Below are 17,602 nucleotides of genomic sequence, written 5' to 3'. Positions count from 1 at the left end.
TCTGCTGTGCTGAGCAGTGCTGGGAGGAGGTGGTGGCACACACGGCGCAGTCAGGGGGTGGGATGTGGAGGGCTGGTGCTTGTGGCTGTGGGCAGGCAGGCTGTTCTGGAGGATGGTGGGGATGTGGGAAGGGGAGCTGCCCTTGGTGCGAGAGCTGAGGTTCTCATCCAGCAGCCTTTGCTCTTGGATGTGTACGACACCCACAGGAATATAGTCTGTACCAGCCTGCTCCTTCATTCTCACCCACAGATTCTCAGTGCCCATCTGCCCCTGCACAGTACTCAATACACTGGAGTTGCTCTCACACATGAAGAGCAACTCCACCACCTCACCTTGTGGACATGTCTACGCAGAGAAGGACAAATCCATGACCACATTCCAGCCATGTGATCTGTCCCACCATGTCTCTGTAACTTCCACTGGATCATCACCTCCTCACAGAACACAGATTTCTAACTCCTCCTGCTTAGTGCCCATCCTGCGTGCATTGGTGTAGAGGCATTTCAGGGAGCGAGTTGAGTTTGCTGATTTCACCCTAGGATCATGGGAGGCCTCCCAGTCTTCATCACCATCACATTGCTGTCCCTCCAGGTGTGTGTGTGGGTCCACCTAGAACCACCACATCTTCCTTCAAAGACGGTTCAAAATGCTCTATGCCACCACCCTATGCAAACTGTGCCCAGGCTGTGCAGCTGCTGCTGTTGTGCTGTCCCAGTACAGGCTGTGAGCTGTGGGCCAAAGGTCCCACAAAGAGGCATTTCCCGTAACTGCTCTCAGCTCCGGGCAGTGCAGCATCCAAAGTGCAGGCTGTGGCTCGGGGCGCTGGGGCTGCTCCCCACTGCTCACGGCTGAGGACAGCACAGTGCGATGGGCTCTGGGCTTTCCTGGGCATCCATCCACGTACCAGGAGCACTGCTACCATTGTCAGCAATGGGCAGGGGGCTGCATGGTCCCTGTCTGTATCATGCTGCCGCCCATGTCCCCCTGTGTCCTCACAGCAATGTGTCCCCAGGGCCGGTTCAGTGTCCCCAGGGCCCGGCCTGCATGGAGCTGCACAGCCCTGCACCTCGGAGCAAGGCCTGTCGAACATGACCCACAATCACCAAAGCACACCCACATCTTCCTTGGTGCCACAGCTGGTCTGAGGGAGAAGGAGCTGAGGCAATGGGCAAGACTGGAAGCACAGGAACTCGGAGGTAACATCACCGGTCCCATTCCCAGCTGTGCAGGTGGGTGAGCACGGAACTGGCTGTTTGGCACGGTGGTGGAGCCTCCGTCCCTGGAGAGGATCCACAGCCAAAGGGACACGGCCATGGGCAGCGGACAATGGGGAGTGATGGAAGGAGATGGAGCCGGCGGTATGAGAAGAGCCTGAGGTCCCAAATGACCTGTGGTTTGGTTGGTGGGATTTGGACTCCTCTGCCTCCACAGGGAAACCCAGAGCAGGGGGCCCTTCCTCACATCCAGAGGGATGGAGGTTTGCAGCAGGCCCAGCAGTGATGGTGAGGGAAGGGACTGTCTCCTCTGCTCAGTGCTGAGGCCTGATATTGAGAACAGAGTGCAGTTTGGGTGCTGCACTCCACGGTGCACTTGTTATGCATAGGACAAACATGAGTGGCTTTAATGTAAGAGAGGGCACGTTTAGAGCTGGTATGAGAAAGAAACTCATTAAGACAATGGTGGTGAGGCCATAAATCAAGATTCCCGGAAGAGCTGCTGATGTCCCATATTTGGCAGTGCCCAAATCCAGGCTGGATGTGGCTTTGGCACGGTGGGTGTTTTCCCCGCAGTGGGACAGCTCAGATGTGGCCAATTTTGGAGCAGCGCTGCTGTCAAAGCAAAGGTGAGCCACTCAGCACTGCACACAGGCAGGCGCAGCCCAGCCGGGCTCCTGTCTGAGTGCAGAGCTCATACGTATGATAGATGCCATGGTAAAGCAGAATGGTCGTGCTCCGTGCGACACACGAGAAATGCTGGAGGAAGACACACGGACATTCTTTGAGGAGTATTGTAGAATCCTGTAGGCAGAAGGGGTCGGTCCCAGAGCAGACCTCCCCTCTGATGTGATAATCCTGCTGTCTCCATGGGGTGCTGTGGGGCATGGTGTGTGGTGATGTTCCTGCAGGAGCTATCAATAAACAGTGAGCCTTGCTGTGTGGAGGAGCATCCAGCTGTGCCCTGGGTTCTGCTGTGCTGAGCAGTGCTGGGAGGAGGTGGTGGCACACACGGCGCAGTCGGGGGGTGGGATGTGGAGGGCTGGTGCTTGTGGCTGTGGGCAGGCAGGCTGTTGTGGAGGATGGCGGGATGTGGGAAGGGGAGCTGCCCTTGGTGCGACAGCTGAGGTTCTCATCCAGCAGCCTTTGCTCTTGGATGTGTACGACACCCACAGGAATATAGTCTGTACCAGCCTGCTCCTTCATTCTCACCCTCAGATTCTCAGTGTCCATCTGCCCCTGCACAGTACTCAATACACTGGAGTTGCTCTCACACATGAAGAGTAACTCCACCACCTCACCTTGCGGGCATGTCTACGCAGAGAAGGACAAATCCATGACCACATTCCAGCCATGTGATCTGTCCCACCACGTCTCTGTAACTGCCATTGGATCATCACCTCCTCACAGAACACAGATTTCTAACTCCTCCTGCTTAGTGCCCATCCTGCGTGCATTGGTGTAAAGGCATTTCAGGGAGCGAGTTGAGTTTGCTGATTTCACCCTAGGATCATGGGAGGCCTCCCAGTCTTCATCACCATCACATTGCTGCCCCTCCAGGTGTGTGTGTGGGTCCACCTAGAACCACCACATCTTCCTTCAAAGACGGTTCGAAATGCTCCATGTCACCACCCTATGCAAACTATGCCCAGGCTGTGCAGCTGCTGCTGTTGTGCTGTCCCAGTACAGGCTGTGAGCTGTGGGCCAAAGGTCCCACAAAGAGGCATTTCCCGTAACTGCTCTCAGCTCCGGGCAGTGCAGCATCCAAAGTGCAGGCTGTGGCTCGGGGCGCTGGGGCTGCTCCCCACTGCTCACAGCTGAGGACAGCAGCAGTGCGATGGGCTCTGGGCTTTCCTGGGCATCCATCCATGTACCAGGAGCACTGCCACCATTGTCAGCAATGGGCAGGGCTCTGCAAGGCCATTGACTGTGTCATGCAGCCGCCCATGCCCTCGTATGTTCTTGCTGTGATGCGTCCCCACTGCCAGTAGTGTGCCCAGAGGGAAAGGGTGGATCCAGGGATGGTTGGGTCTCCATCCCTGAGAGGATACACAGCCAAAGGGACAGAGCCATGGGCAGTGAGCAATGGGGACAAATGGGCAGGGATGGAGAGGGCGAACTGCGAGGAGCCTCAAATGACCTGTGGTTTGGGATGTTGGGATTTGGACTCCTCTGCCTCCACAGGGACACACAGAGCAGGGGGCTGAGCCTCATGTCCAGGGGGATGTAAGCCCATCAGAAGGAGACTCATTAGACTCCAGGTCCTTCTGCCAGGGCTGCAGCACTGCAGGGCACAACAATGCTTTATCAGAGAGTGTACCGATAGGACAAAGGTGAATAGCAATAATGTAAGAGAGGGCAGGGTTAGAGCAGGCATTAGAAAGAAATTCATTAAGACAATGGTGATGAGGCCATAAATCAAGTTTCCCGGAAGAGCTGCTGATGTCCCATATTTGGCAGTGCCCAAGTCCAGGCTGAATGTGGCTATGGCACGGTGGGTGTTGTCCCCGCAGTGGGACAGCTCAGGTGTGGCCAATGGTGGAGCAGCGCTGATGTGCGATGGCAGCACTGCCCTCCTGCTGACGCTGCCTATAAAGCGCTGCTGAGCTGCACAACGGTTCCAGCCCCAGCACCTCTGTGCAGGAGGAGAGCAGGAAGAGCACAAGTGCAGCAGTCAGAGCTGGGGACACAGCGCAGCGCTGCTTGGGTGAGTTGCCTGCAGCTCTGCTGCCACTGCTGGGGGAAATTCCGAGGATGCAGAATCTGCTTTCAAGGGGTGGACTTTGATTTCCATGTTTAATGTCAACCAATATCTTTTTCCAAAGACAAAGTCAATGGAGATGGGTAATTCTGATGACATTTGGCTTTCTGCATGCACACACTGTGGGACTGACCTGAGTCCCCAGAGATCATCTTGCCTCCATTAGCAAAGGGAGGGAAGCAGGGGAGGTTCGTGCCATTCTCACTGAAAACCTGTCTCCTTCCAGGCTCCCCGTGTGCCTGTGAGTGCTCTCCCAATGGCAGGACGTCAAAGCAGAGGTGAGCCACTCAGCACCGCGCACAGGCGTGTGGGCTTTGTGAGATGGCCAGGGAGTGTTCTGAGGTTGCCTCCCATCTCCCCACTCTGAGAGCTGCACACAGCGAGGCTGAGGGCGGATGGGGTGGTGGTGTCCGGTGGGTGCAGCCTGAGACGCAGCACTAGGGGTAATGCTGTAACCCAAACCCTGCTGTCCCTGTGTCCATGAAGGGCAGGAAACAGCCCGAGGGACAATGCTGCACAAACAGCACCGCTAGTTTTGCTCAGTGCGTGACTAGCTGGAAAAGGAGCGGTTCAGCCCCGGCTTTTGTTCACCCAGTGCAGTCCTGGGCTGCAGGGGAGCTGTGAGATCTCTTTCACTTTCTGTTTTTGCTGTCAGACAAGTACTGGGTAGCAGCCCTTTGAGGAAGCCTGGAACTGAGCAGCCCTGGGGTCCCTCAGGACCACATGTTCTTCCTGATTGTCCTGAGGACCACTGATGGTGGCTTGGGGACACCTTTCCTTGCGGCCCTGGGCACCTCCGCCTGGGAGCTGGTTTGTGGCCAGCAGGGGCTGTCCCGGCACCGCGGGACTCGCTCACATCTGTGGTTGTTCCCCAGGATCCCAGCTGAGGATACTGCTGGTGGGCAAGACGGGGAGTGGGAAGAGTGCAACTGGGAACACCATCCTTGGAAGGGATGCATTTCCTTCCAAGTTGTCAGCAGAGTCAGTCACTAAATCCTACTCGAAAGACAATGACCACTTTGATGGAAGACCAATTGTTGTTGTCGACACTCCTGGATTTTTTGATGATAAAGTAGATGAGCTGAAAACATGTAAAATAATTCAAAACGCCCTTCTGCTCCTGTATGGAGGGGTCCATGCCATCGTCCTTGTGATGCAGATCAGCCGAACCACAAAGGAAGAGAAAGAAGTTGCTGAGAGGTTGACCAAGATTTTCCCTACAAAGTTACACAAGTACACAATCCTGTTGTTCACCCGAGCAGAAGAGCTGGAGCATCCAGAAAAACTGAAGGCTTTCATAGAAGTGGACTCGCACCTCAAGGAGCTGGCAGCAAAGTGTGGAAATCGGTACATTGCTTTTAGCAACATAGCCACTGGAGATGCAAGGAATCGACAGGTTGAAGAGCTCATCAAGATGATTGATGCCATGGTTGAGAAGAATCGTGATGCTCCGTGCTACACACGAGAAATGCTGGAGGAAGACACACGGACATTCTTTGGAAGGTTGTGTCCGATCCTGTAGGCAGAAGGGGTCGGTCCCAGAGCAGACATCTCTGTTGTGTTGTTCCCGCTGTCTCCATGGGGTGATGCGAGGCATGGTGTGTGGTGATGGGCCTGAAGGAGCTGTCAATAAACAGTGAGCCTTGCTGTGTGGAGGAGCATCCAGCTGTGCCCTGGGTTCTGCTGTGCTGAGCAGTGCTGGGAGGAGGTGGTGGCACACACGGTGCAGTCGGGGGTGGGATGTGGAGGGCTGGTGCTTGTGGCTGTGGGCAGGCAGGCTGTTGTGGAGGATGGTGGGGATGTGGGAAGGGGAGCTGCCCTTGGTGCGAGAGCTGAGGTTCTCATCCAGCAGCCTTTGCTCTTGGATGTGTTCTCTGCACTGCTGGGAACGGAGCACACTTACGGGAAATGCCCTTGTGGGACCTTTGTCCTCACCTGGCATGTGTGCAGGACGATCCAGCTGATCTGCAGCTTGGAGGCAGCAGCAGAATGGGCAGCACATTGCAGGTGGAATTGTCAGGATGAAACGTTCAGCACACAGCTACACACGTACACAGTGCTGTGGGAGAAGACCTGGGCTCCGGGGGGTGGGACAGGGGTGCACTGTGCTGGTGGCACTCATGGGGGTCCCACAGGGCTCCGTGTCAGGGCCGATTCTCTTCAGTGTTCTCTCCACGGCTTGGATTCTGTCTCTAGGGTGCAGTGGGTTAGGTTGTGGATAACGCTGTACTGCCATGAGCTGCTGACTCTGTCAGGTGTGGAGAGCCCTTGCAGAGAGACCCTGAGCGATGGGAGGGCCAGGCAATGCCCAACATCATGGAGGTGAATGGGAGCAAGAGCTGCATTCGGCACCTTGATGCGGCTGCTCTGGGTACGTGTATAGAGTGGGGGATGAGAGGCCACACTGCAGCCCCACAGCAGGGCTCAGGGAGAGATGGCACTGGTAGCTTTAGGGTGTTCAGGCTGTTCTGGGGATGGCTGTTGTGGGAGATGATGAGCTGCCCTCAGTGCAAGAACTGAGGCTCTCTGCCTCCCTTTGCTCTTAGTTTCACTATCTGCACTTCCCAGAGCTGAGTGCAGTTACAGGATGTGTCTGTTTGTGCACCTTGTGCCTTACACAGTGTGTCTGCAGGTGGGGCCGGGCACTCCCTGGCTTGGAGCACCCACAGGGCAGCACAGGGCAGGGCCGGGCTGCAGCCTCAGCACTGCACAGCCCCGGGCTCTGCCCTCCTGCTCCCTGCAGGCAGCCCAGCACCATGCTGCTGCTCAATGCTTCTGCCCATGTGGGGTGGGGAGCGGTGGGAACAGCAGTGGAGCGAGGACTTGTGGGATGGGATGAGGACAGTTTAGTTGGTAAAGCAAAAGCTGTGCCTTCAGTTGAGCAGGGATCTTCTTCTAGAGGTCAGACAGAAAAAGAAAGTGCCTGGCCACTGGGAGTGGGATGGGATAATAATGAGAGAAACACAGAGATGCTGTTCAACATTGCAAGGAAAGGCTGGATGCGACCAAAGCTCAATCAGATGTGCAGCTGTCCTGTACTGCTGGGGACAACAAGAAGTGTGTATTTAAATGGGTGAAGAGTAAAGAGAGGAGCAGAGATTATATCAGCCCATTACGTTATTGTCCAATGTCCTTAGTGATGCACACAGAGATTGTTCACATCTGTCTTTAACATCATTAATGACTCTGAGCCCCACGAGCCCTGTCCTGGAGAACCACAACTGTGGTAACAAAAAGCTTGCAGGCAGACCTCAGCTAGTCCAGGGTTTGCATCAGGGATGGAATCATAGCTTTAACTCATAAGAGCTGACATCATCCTCTTGGATCTCAGGTGACACTCCATACCAATGCTTACAGGAATCTTCTGACACAGTGCCCAGCACACACCATACATGGACACAGTGCGATGGGTGAACACTGGGCTGACAGGTCATGCTGACGGGGTTGGGACATGGGGGTAGATATGCTGGTGGCAGTCCTTGGGGTTCTGCAGGGTGCCATTTTGGGGCCATCTCTCTTCAGCGTTCACTTGAGTGGATATGGGTTCTCAATACAGAGAGGGGAAGCAGAGGCCAGACAGCAGCCCCACAGAAGGGCTCTGGGATGTCCTGATGGATGCAATCACACAGTGCCCTGCAGCCAAAAGGGCCTCATCCCCTGGGGTGCAGCACGCCCAGCTGTGCTGGTGAGGGAAGGAACTGTCCCCTCTGCTCTGTGCTGAGGCCTGATACTGAGCACAGGGTGCAGGTTGGGTGCTGCTGTGTCAGAAGGACAGAGCTGTTAGAGAGCGTCCAAAGGAGTGCTGGGAGATGGGGAAGGGTCTGCAGGGCAAGGGGTGTGAGGAGAGCTGAGGGCCCTGGGTTTATTGGTCCCAGAGCAGAGGAGGCAGAGTGGAGGGCTCACGGCGGCTGCAGCTCCTCATGGCCCTGCAGCTTGTCGAATGCAGCAGAGGGGCAGCGCTGAGCTCTGCTCTCTGGTGATAGCAACAGGGCTCAAGGGAATGGCATGGATCTGCCAGGGAAGGGATGGGTGGGGGGTGAGGGAAAGGCTGTACAACTAAGGATGGTGGTAATGGAGCAGCTCCCCAGGGCAGTGGGCACGGCCTTGAGCTGCCAGAACACTGGGACACCACTCTCAATCCTGGAATTTATGTTTGTCTCGTCCAATGTGCAGCCAAGGATCCCTTCCAACTCAGGACATTCTATGATTCTACCAACCTCACAGCACCCAGGAGCAGACCAGAATCACAGAGTGTTAGGGATTTGAAAGGACCTCGAAAGACCAAGTTCAATCACCTGCCGGTGCAGGACCACATAGATTAGGTTACACAAGAACATGTCCAGGTCGGTTCTGAAGTCCTCAGAGGAGAACCCACAACCTCCCTGGGCAGCCTGTTCCAGTGTCCTGCTACTCTTACAGTGACAAAGTTCAATCTCAGATATTTGTGGCACCCACTGCCCCTTGTCCTGACACTGGGTGTTAGTGAGAAGAGCCTGGCTCCATTTTCCAAACACACACCCTTTACATATCTGTAAACATTAATGAGGTCACCAATCAGTCTCCACTAATCAAAGCCAAAGAGATCCAGCTCCCTCAGGCTTTCCTCACAAGGGAGATGCTCTGCTCCCTTAATCATCTTTGTGGCTCTGCACTGGACTCTCTCAAGCAGTTCGTTGAACTTCTTGAACTGGGGGGCCCAGAACTGGACACAATACTCCAGATGTGGTCTCACCGGGGCAGAGTAGAGGGGGAGGGAAACCTCTCTTGAGCTACTAAACACAGCCCTTCCAACACTCCCCGGCATGCCATTGGCCTTCTTGGCCACAAGGGCACAGTGCTGGCTCATGGTCATCCTGCTGTCCAACAGGACCTCCAGGTCCCTTTCCCCCACGCTGCTCTCTGACAGGACAGTTCCCGTCCTGTACTGGTACCTGGTGTTGTTCTTGCCCAGATGCATGACTCTACACTTTGTTTTGTGTCATCAGCAGACGTATAGACAGTGCCCTCTATTCCCTCATCCAAGTCGCTGATGAATATATTGAATAGTACTGGTCCCAGTACCCAGCCCTGAGGGATTCCACTAGACGTAGGCCTCCAACTAGACTCTGTTCCATTGACCACAACTCTCTGGCTTCTTACCTTCAGCCATTGCAGTGTCCACCTCATTACCCGATCATCCAGACCACGCTTCCTCAGTTTAGCTGTGAGGATGCTGTGGGAGACACTGGCAAATGCTTTACTGAAGTCCAGATAGACCACATCCACTGCTCTACCATCATCTTTCCACCTGGTTACGTCTTCGTAATAGGCCATCAGGTTGCTCAAGCATGACTTCTCCTTGGTGAAGCTGCACTGACCGCCTCTAATGACCCTCTTATCCTTGATCCTGAACTCCACCACCTCATGGTCGCTGCAACCAAGGCTGCCCTCAGCCTTCACTATTTTAACCTGACCCTCCTTATTAGTTAGAAAAAGATCCAGCAGCACTCCTCTCCTCGTTGGTTCCTCCACCATTTGAATCAGGATATTATCATCAGCGTACTGGAGGAACCTCCTGGACTGTGGATGGCTGGCAGAGCAGGCCTTCCAGCAAATATCAGGGTAGTTAAAATCCCCCATGACAACCACGGCCTGGGATTGTGAGGCTGCTCTCAGGTGATTGTAGAAGGATTTCTCAGCTTCCTTGTCCTGATCAACTGCCCTGTACGACACCCACAGGAATATAGTCTGTACCAGCCTGCTCCTTCATTCTCACCCACAGATTCTCAGTGCCCATCTGCCCCTGCACAGTACTCAATACACAGGAGTTGCTCTCACACATGAAGAGCAACTTCACCACCTCACCTTGGGGCATGTCTACGCAGAGAAGGACAAATCCATGACCAGATTCCAGCCATGTGATCTGTCCCACCACGTCTCTGTAACTGCCACTGGATCATCACCTCCTCACAGAACACAGATTTCTAACTCCTCCTGCTTAGTGCCCATCCTGCGTGCATTGGTGTAAAGGCATTTCAGGGAGTGAGTTGAGTTTGCTGATTTCACCCTAGGATCATGGGAGTCCTCCCAGTCTTCATCACCATCACATTGCTGTCCCTCCAGGTGTGTGTGTGGGTCCACCTAGAACCACCACATCTTCCTTCAAAGACGATTCGAAATGCTCCATGTCACCACCCTATGCAAACTTTTCCCAGGCTGTGCAGCTGCTGCTGTTGTGCTGTCCCAGTACAGGCTGTGAGCTGTGGGCCAAAGGTCCCACAAAGAGGCATTTCCCGTAACTGCTCTCAGCTCTGGGCAGTGCAGCATCCAAAGTGCAGGCTGTGGCTCGGGGCGCTGGGGCTGCTCCCCACTGCTCACAGCTGAGGACAGCAGCAGTGCGATGGGCTCTGGGCTTTCCTGGGCATCCATCCACGTACCAGGAGCACTGCTACCATTGTCAGCAATGGGCAGGGGGCTGCACGGTCCCTGTCTGTATCATGCAGCCGCCCATGTCCCCCTGTGTCCTCACAGCAATGTGTCCCCAGGGCCGGTTCAGTGTCCCCAGGGCCCGGCCTGCATGGAGCTGCACAGCCCTGCACCTCGGGGCAAGGCCTGTCGAACATGACCCACAATCACCAAAGCACACCCACGTCTTCCTTGGTGCCACAGCCGGTCTGAGGGAGAAGGAGCTGAGGCAATGGGCAAGACTGGAAGCACAGGAACTCGGAGGTAACATCACCGGTCCCTTTCCCAGCTGTGCAGGTGGGTGAGCACAGAACTGGCTGCCTGGCACGGTGGTGGGGCCTCCGTCCCTAGAGAGGATCCACAGCCAAAGGGACACAGCCATGGGCAGCGGACAATGGGGAGTGATGGAAGGGGATGGAGCCGGCGGTATGAGAAGAGCCTGTGGCCCCAGGTGACCTGTGGATTGGGATGGTGGGACTTGGACTCCTCTGCCTCCACAGGGACACCCAGAGCAGGTGGCCCAGCCTCACGTCCAGCGGGATGGAGGTCAATCAGGAGGAGACTCATCAGACTCCAGGTCCTTGTGCCAGGGCTGCAGCACTGCATGGCACAATAAGGCTTTCTTTATCAGAGTGTACCGATAGGACAAAGGTGAGTGGCATTAATGTAAGAGAGGGCAGGAATAGAGCAGGTATGAGAAAGAAATTCGTTAGGACAAGGGTGGTGAGGCCATAAATCAAGTTTCCCGGAAGAGCTGCTGATGTCCCATATTTGGCAGTGCCCAAGTCCAGGCTGGATGTGGCTTTGGCACGGTGGGTGTTGCCCCTGCAGTGGGACAGCTCAGGTGTGGCCAATGGTGGAGCAGCGCTGATGTGCGATGGCAGCACTGCCCTCCTGCTGACACTGCCTATAAAGCGCTGCTGAGCTGCACAGCGGTTCCAGCCCCAGCACCTCTGTGCAGGAGGAGAGCAGGAAGAGCACAAGTGCAGCAGTCAGAGCAGGGGACACAGCGCAGTGTGGCTTGGGTGAGTTGCCTGCAAAGTCAATAGAGGTGGGTAATTCTGATCACATTTGGCTTTCGGCATGCACACGTCTGTGGGGCTGACCTGAGTCCCCAGAGATCATCTGTGTTGCATCCATTAGCACAGGGAGGGAAGCCGGGGAGGTTTGTGCCGTTCTCACTGAAAACCTGTCTACTTCCAGGCTCCCCGTGTGCCTGTGAGTGCTTTCCCAATGGCAGGATGTCAAAGCACAGGTGAGTCGCTCAGCACCGCGTGCAGGCAGGCGCAGCCTGGCCATGCTCCTGTCTGAGTGCTGGGGAAGCACGGGGGGTTCTCAGTGTGTGGGCTTTGTGGGAGGGCTGGGGGTGTCCTGAGGCTGCCTCCCATCTCCCCGCTCTGAGAGCCGCACACAGCGAGGCTGAGGGCGGATGGGGCGGTGGTGTCCGGTGGGTGCAGCCTGAGACACAGCACAGGGGTAATGCTGTAACCCCAAACCCCGCTGTCCCTGTGCCTGTGTCATGGAGCCCGTGTCCTGCTGGCACCATGAAGGGCAGGAAACGGCTCGAGGGAGAATGTTGCTCCAACAGCACTGTCAGTTTTTTTCAGTGCGTGACTTCCTGGAAAAGGAGCGGTTCAGCCCCAGCTGTTGTTTATCCAGTGCAGTCCTGGGCCGCAGGGGAGCAGTGAGATCTCTTTCACTTTCTGTTTCTGCTGTCAGACAAGTACTGGGTAGCAGCCCTTTGAGGAAGCCTGGAACTGAGCAGCCCTCGGGTCCTTCAGTGCCACACGTTCCTCCTGATTGTCCTGAGGACCACTGATGGTGGCTCGGGGACACCTTTCCTTGTGGCCCCAGGCACCTCTTCCTGGGAGCCCATGTATGGTCAGCAGGGGCTGTCCCACTCCGTGGGGCTCACACACGTCTGTGGTTGTTCCCTAGAATCCCAGATGAGGATATTGCTGGTGGGCAAGACAGGGAGTGGGAAGAGTGCAACGGGGAACACCATCCTTGGAAGGAAGGAATTTGAATCGATGCTGTCAGCAGATGCTGTAACCCAAAATTACTCAAAAGGTGAAAGCACCATTTGTGGAAGATCAGTTGTTGTTGTTGATACTCCTGGCCTATTTGATACAAGGGAAGCCAATCTGAAAACAGCTGAAAAGATTAAGAATGCCTTTCAGTACCTCTATGGTGGGGTCCATGCCATCATCCTGGTGATGCAGCTCAGCCGAATCACTAAAGAAGAGCAAGAAGTAGCTGAATGGGTGACCAAGATTTTCTGCACTAAAGCAGACAAGTACACAATCCTGCTGTTCACCCGGGTAGAAGAGCTGGAGAGTCCCGAAGACCTGAAGGGTTTCATAGAACAGAGCAAATACCTCAAGGAGCTGGCAGCAAAGTGTGGAAATCGATACATTGGTTTCAGCAACAGAGCAACAGGTGAGGTGAAGGATGCGCAGGTTGCAGAGCTCATCAACAGGATTGATGCAATGGTAAAGCAGAATGGTTGTGCTCCGTGCTACACACGAGAGATGCTGGAGGAAGACACACGGACATTCTTTGGAAGGTTGTGTACGATCCTGTAGGCAGAAGGGGTCGGTCCCAGAGCAGACATCTCTGTTGTGTTGTTCCTGCTGTCTCCATGGGGAGCCGTGGGGCATGGTGTGTGGTGATGTTCCTAAAGGAGCTATCAATAAACAGTGAGCCTTGCTGTGTGGAGGAGCATCCAGCTGTGCCCTGGGTTCTGCTGTGCTGAGCAGTGCTGGGAGGAGGTGGTGGCACACACGGCGCAGTCGTGGGATGGGATGTGGAGGGCTGGTGCTTGTGGCTGTGGGCAGGCAGGCTGTTCTGGAGGATGGCGGGATGTGGGAAGGGGAGCTGCCCTTGGTGCGAGAGCTGAGGTTCTCATCCAGCAGCCTTTGCTCTTGGGTGTGTACGACACCCACAGGAATATAGTCTGTACCAGCCTGCTCCTTCATTCTCACCCACAGATTCTCAGTGCCCATCTGCCCCTGCACAGTACTCAATACACTGGAGTTGCTCTCACACATGAAGAGTAACTCCACCACCTCACCTTGGGGCATGTCTACGCAGAGAAGGACAAATCCATGACCAGATTCCAGCCATGTGATCTGTCCCACCACGTCTCTGTAACTGCCACTGGATCATCACCTCCTCACAGAACAAAGATTTCTAACTCCTCCTGCTTAGTGCCCATCCTGTGTGCATTGGTGTAAAGGCATTTCAGGGAGCGAGTTGAGTTTGCTGATTTCACCCTAGGATCATGGGAGGCCTCCCAGTCTTCATCACCATCACATTGCTGTCCCTCCAGGTGTGTGTGTGGGTCCACCTAGAACCACCACATCTTCCTTCAAAGACGGTTCGAAATGCTCCATGCCACCACCCTATGCAAACTGTGCCCAGGCTGTGCAGCTGCTGCTGTTGTGCTGTCCCAGTACAGGCTGTGAGCTGTGGGCCAAAGGTCCCACAAAGAGGCATTTCCCGTAACTGCTCTCAGCTCCGGGCAGTGCAGCATCCATAGTGCAGGCTGTGGCTCGGGGCGCTGGGGCTGCTCCCCACTGCTCACAGCTGAGGACAGCAGCAGTGCAATGGCTTTCCTGGGCATCCATCCACGCACCAGGAGCACTGCTACCATTGTCAGCAATGGGCAGGGGGCTGCAAGGCCATTGACTGTGTCATGCAGCCGCCCATGCCCTCGTATGTACTTGCTGTGATGCGTCCCCACTGCCAGTAGTATGCCCAGAGGGAAAGGGTGGATCCAGGGATGGTTGGGCCACTTTCCCTGGAAAGGATCCACAACCAAAGGGACACAGCCCTGGGCAGCAGGCAATGGGGACCAATGGGCAGGGATGGAGATGGCGAATTGAGAAGAGCCCCAAATGACCTGTGATTTGGGATGTTGGGATTTGGACCCCTTCCTCCACAGGGACACGGAGAGCAGGGAGCTCAGCCTCATGTCCAGGGGGATGGAAGCCCATCAGAAGGAGACTCATTAGACTCCAGGTCCTTGTGCCAGGGCTGCAGCACCACATGGCACAACAATGCTTCCTTTATCAGAGTGTACCGATAGGACAAAGGTGAGTGGCATTATGTAAAAGAGGGCAGGTATAGAGCAGGTATTAGAAAGAAATTCGTTAGGACAAGGGTGGTGAGACCATAAATCAAGTTTCCCGGAAGAGCTGCCGATGTCCCATATTTGGCAGTGCCCAAGTCCAGGCTGGATGTGGCTTTGGCACGGTGGGTGTTGTCCCCGCAGTGGGACAGCTCAGGTGTGGCCAATGGTGGAGCAGCGCTGATTTGCAATGGCAGCACTGCCCTCCTGCTGACGCTTCCTGTAAAAGCGCTGCTGAGCTGCACAGCGGTTCCAGCCCCAGCACTGCTGTGCAGGAGGAGAGCAGGAAGAGCACAAGTGCAGCAGTCAGAGCAGGGGACACAGCGCAGTGTGGCTTGGGTGAGTTGCCTGGAAAGTAAATGGAGATGGGTAATTCTGATGACATTTGGATTTCGGCATGCACAGACGGCTGTGGGATGGACCTGGGTCCGCAGAGATTGTCTGTGTCACCTCCATCAGCACAGGGAGGGAAGCCGGGGAGGTTTGTGCTGTTCTCACTGAAAAACTGTCTCTTTCCAGGCTCCCCGTGTGCCTGTGAGTGCTCTCCCAATGGCAGGATTTCAAAGCAAAGGTGAGCCGCTCAGCACTGCACGCATGCAGGCGCAGCCCAGCCGGGCTCCTGGCTGAGTGCTGGGGAGGCACTGGGGGTTCACATCCTCGTGCAGCCTTGTGCACGCGGTGTGTGGGCTTTGTGGGAGGGCTGGGGGTGTCCTGAGGCTGCCTCCCATCTCCCTGCTCTGAGAGCCGCACACAGCGAGGCTGAGGGCAGATGGGGCAGTGGGGTCCGGTGGGTGCAGCCTGAGACGCAGCACAGGGGTAATGCTGTAACCAAAACCCTGCTGTCCCTGTGCCTGTGTCATGGAGCCCGTGTCCAGCTGGCACCATGAAGGGCAGGAAACGGCTCAAGCGACAATGTTGCACAAACAGCACCGCTAGTTTTGCTCAGTGCGTGACTTCCTGGAAAAGGAGCGGTTCAGCCCCGGCTTCTGTTCACCCAGTGCAGTCCTGGGCCGCAGGAGAGCTGTGAGATCTCTTTCACTTTCTGTTTGTGCTGTCAGACAAGTACTGGGTAGCAGCCCTTTGAGGAAGCCTGGAACTGAGCAGCCCTGGGGTCCCTCAGGGCCACACGTTCCCCCTGATTGTCCTGAGGACCACTGATGGTGGCTCGGGGACACCTTTCCTTGCGGCCCTGGGCACCTCCGCCTGGGAGCTGGTTTGTGGCTAGTAGGGGCTGTCCCGGCACCGCGGGGCTCACTCACATCTGTGGTTGTTCCCCAGGATCCCAGCTGAGGATACTGCTGGTGGGCAAGACGGGGAGTGGGAAGAGTGCAACTGGGAACACCATCCTTGGAAGGGATGCATTTCCTTCCAAGTTGTCAGCAGAGTCAGTCACTAAATCCTACTCGAAAGACAATGACCACTTTGATGGAAGACCAATTGTTGTTGTCGACACTCCTGGAGTTTTTGATGATAAAGTAGATGAGCTGAAAACACGTAAAACAATTCAAAAAGCCCTTCTGCGCCTGTATGGAGGGGTCCATGCCATCGTCCTTGTGATGCAGCTCAGCCGAACCACAAAGGAAGAGAAAGAAGTTGCTGAGAGGGTGACCAAGATTTTCCCTACAAAGTTACACAAGTACACAATCCTGTTGTTCACCCGAGCAGAAGAGCTGAAGTCTCCAGATGACCTGAAGGCTTTCATAGAAGGGGACTCGCACCTCAAGGAGCTGGCAGCAAAGTGTGGAAATCGGTACATTGCTTTTAGCAACACAGCCACTGGGGATGCAAGGAATCGACAGGTTGAAGAGCTCATCAAGATGATTGATGCCATGGTTGAGAAGAATCGTGATGCTCCGTGTTACACAGAAGATATGCTGGAGGAAGACACACGGACATTCTTTGGAAGGTTGTGTCCGATCCTGTAGGCAGAAGGGGTCGGTCCCAGAGCAGACATCTCTGTTGTGTTGTTCCCGCTGTCTCCATGGGGTGATGCGAGGCATGGTGTGTGGTGATGGGCCTGAAGGAGCTGTCAATAAACAGTGAGCCTTGCTGTGTGGAGGAGCATCCAGCTGTGCCCTGGGTTCTGCTGTGCTGAGCAGTGCTGGGAGGAGGTGGTGGCACACACAGTGCAGTCGGGGGTGGGATGTGGAGGGCTGGTGCTTGTGGCTGTGGGCAGGCAGGCTGTTGTGGAGGATGGTGGGGATGTGGGAAGGGGAGCTGCCCTTGGTGCGAGAGCTGAGGTTCTCATCCAGCAGCCTTTGCTCTTGGATGTGTTCTCTGCACTGCTGGGAACGGAGCACACTTACGGGAAATGCCCTTGTGGGACCTTTGTCCTCACCTGGCGTGTGTGCAGGATGATCCAGCTGATCTGCAGCTCGGAGGCAGCAGCAGAATGGGCAGCACATTGCAGGTGGAATTGTCAGGATGAAACGTTCAGCACACAGCTACACACGTACACAGTGCTGTGGGAGAAGACCTGGGCTCCGGGGGGTGGGACAGGGGTGCACTGTGCTGGTGGCACTCATGGGGGTCCCACAGGGCTCCATGTCAGGGCCGATTCTCTTTCAGTGTTCTCTCCACGGCTTGGATTCTGTCTCTAAGGTGCAGTGGGTTAGGTTGTGGCTCACGCTGTACTGCCATGAGCTGCTGACTCTATCAGGGGTGGAGAGCCCTTGCAGAGAGACCCTGAGCGATGGGAGTGCCAGGCAATGCTCATCATCATGGAGGTGAATGGGAGCAAGAGCTGCATTCGGCACCTTGATGCGGCTGCTCTGGGTACGTGTATAGAGTGGGGGATGAGAGGCCACACTGCAGCCCCACAGCAGGGCTCTGGGAGAGATGGCACTGGTAGCTTTAGGGTGTTCAGGCTGTTCTGGGGATGGCTGTTGTGGGAGATGATGAGCTGCCCTCAGTGCAAGAACTGAGGCTCTCTGCCTCCCTTTGCTCTTAGTTTCACTATCTGCACTTCCCAGAGCTGAGTGCAGTTACAGGATGTGTCTGTTTGTGCACCTTGTGCCTTACACAGTGTGTCTGCAGGTGGGGCCGGGCACT

At 55.5% G+C, this 17,602-nt stretch overlaps 1 protein-coding gene across 1 annotated transcript in view; it reads left to right on the top strand.

Moving 5' to 3' along the window:
• Positions 1-16,476, top strand: part of LOC140247938 (uncharacterized) — a 28,728-nt gene extending 12,252 nt beyond the window's left edge. The window contains exons 12-19 of the mRNA XM_072328138.1: positions 4,222-4,253; positions 4,851-5,478; positions 6,111-6,118; positions 10,990-10,996; positions 11,643-11,674; positions 12,358-13,000; positions 15,091-15,122; positions 15,830-16,476. Coding sequence (XP_072184239.1) covers positions 4,222-4,253; positions 4,851-5,478; positions 6,111-6,118; positions 10,990-10,996; positions 11,643-11,674; positions 12,358-13,000; positions 15,091-15,122; positions 15,830-16,476 — 2,029 coding nt within the window. The remainder of the gene's footprint in view (positions 1-4,221; positions 4,254-4,850; positions 5,479-6,110; positions 6,119-10,989; positions 10,997-11,642; positions 11,675-12,357; positions 13,001-15,090; positions 15,123-15,829) is intronic.
• Positions 16,477-17,602: the final 1,126 nt, after the last annotated feature.

Source organism: Excalfactoria chinensis, chromosome 2 (genome assembly GCF_039878825.1).
Source record: "Excalfactoria chinensis isolate bCotChi1 chromosome 2, bCotChi1.hap2, whole genome shotgun sequence".
Taxonomy (NCBI): Eukaryota; Metazoa; Chordata; class Aves; order Galliformes; family Phasianidae; genus Excalfactoria; species Excalfactoria chinensis.
The sequence above is the reverse complement of the archived record's forward strand: the minus strand, read 5'-3'. Positions and strand labels throughout refer to the sequence as shown.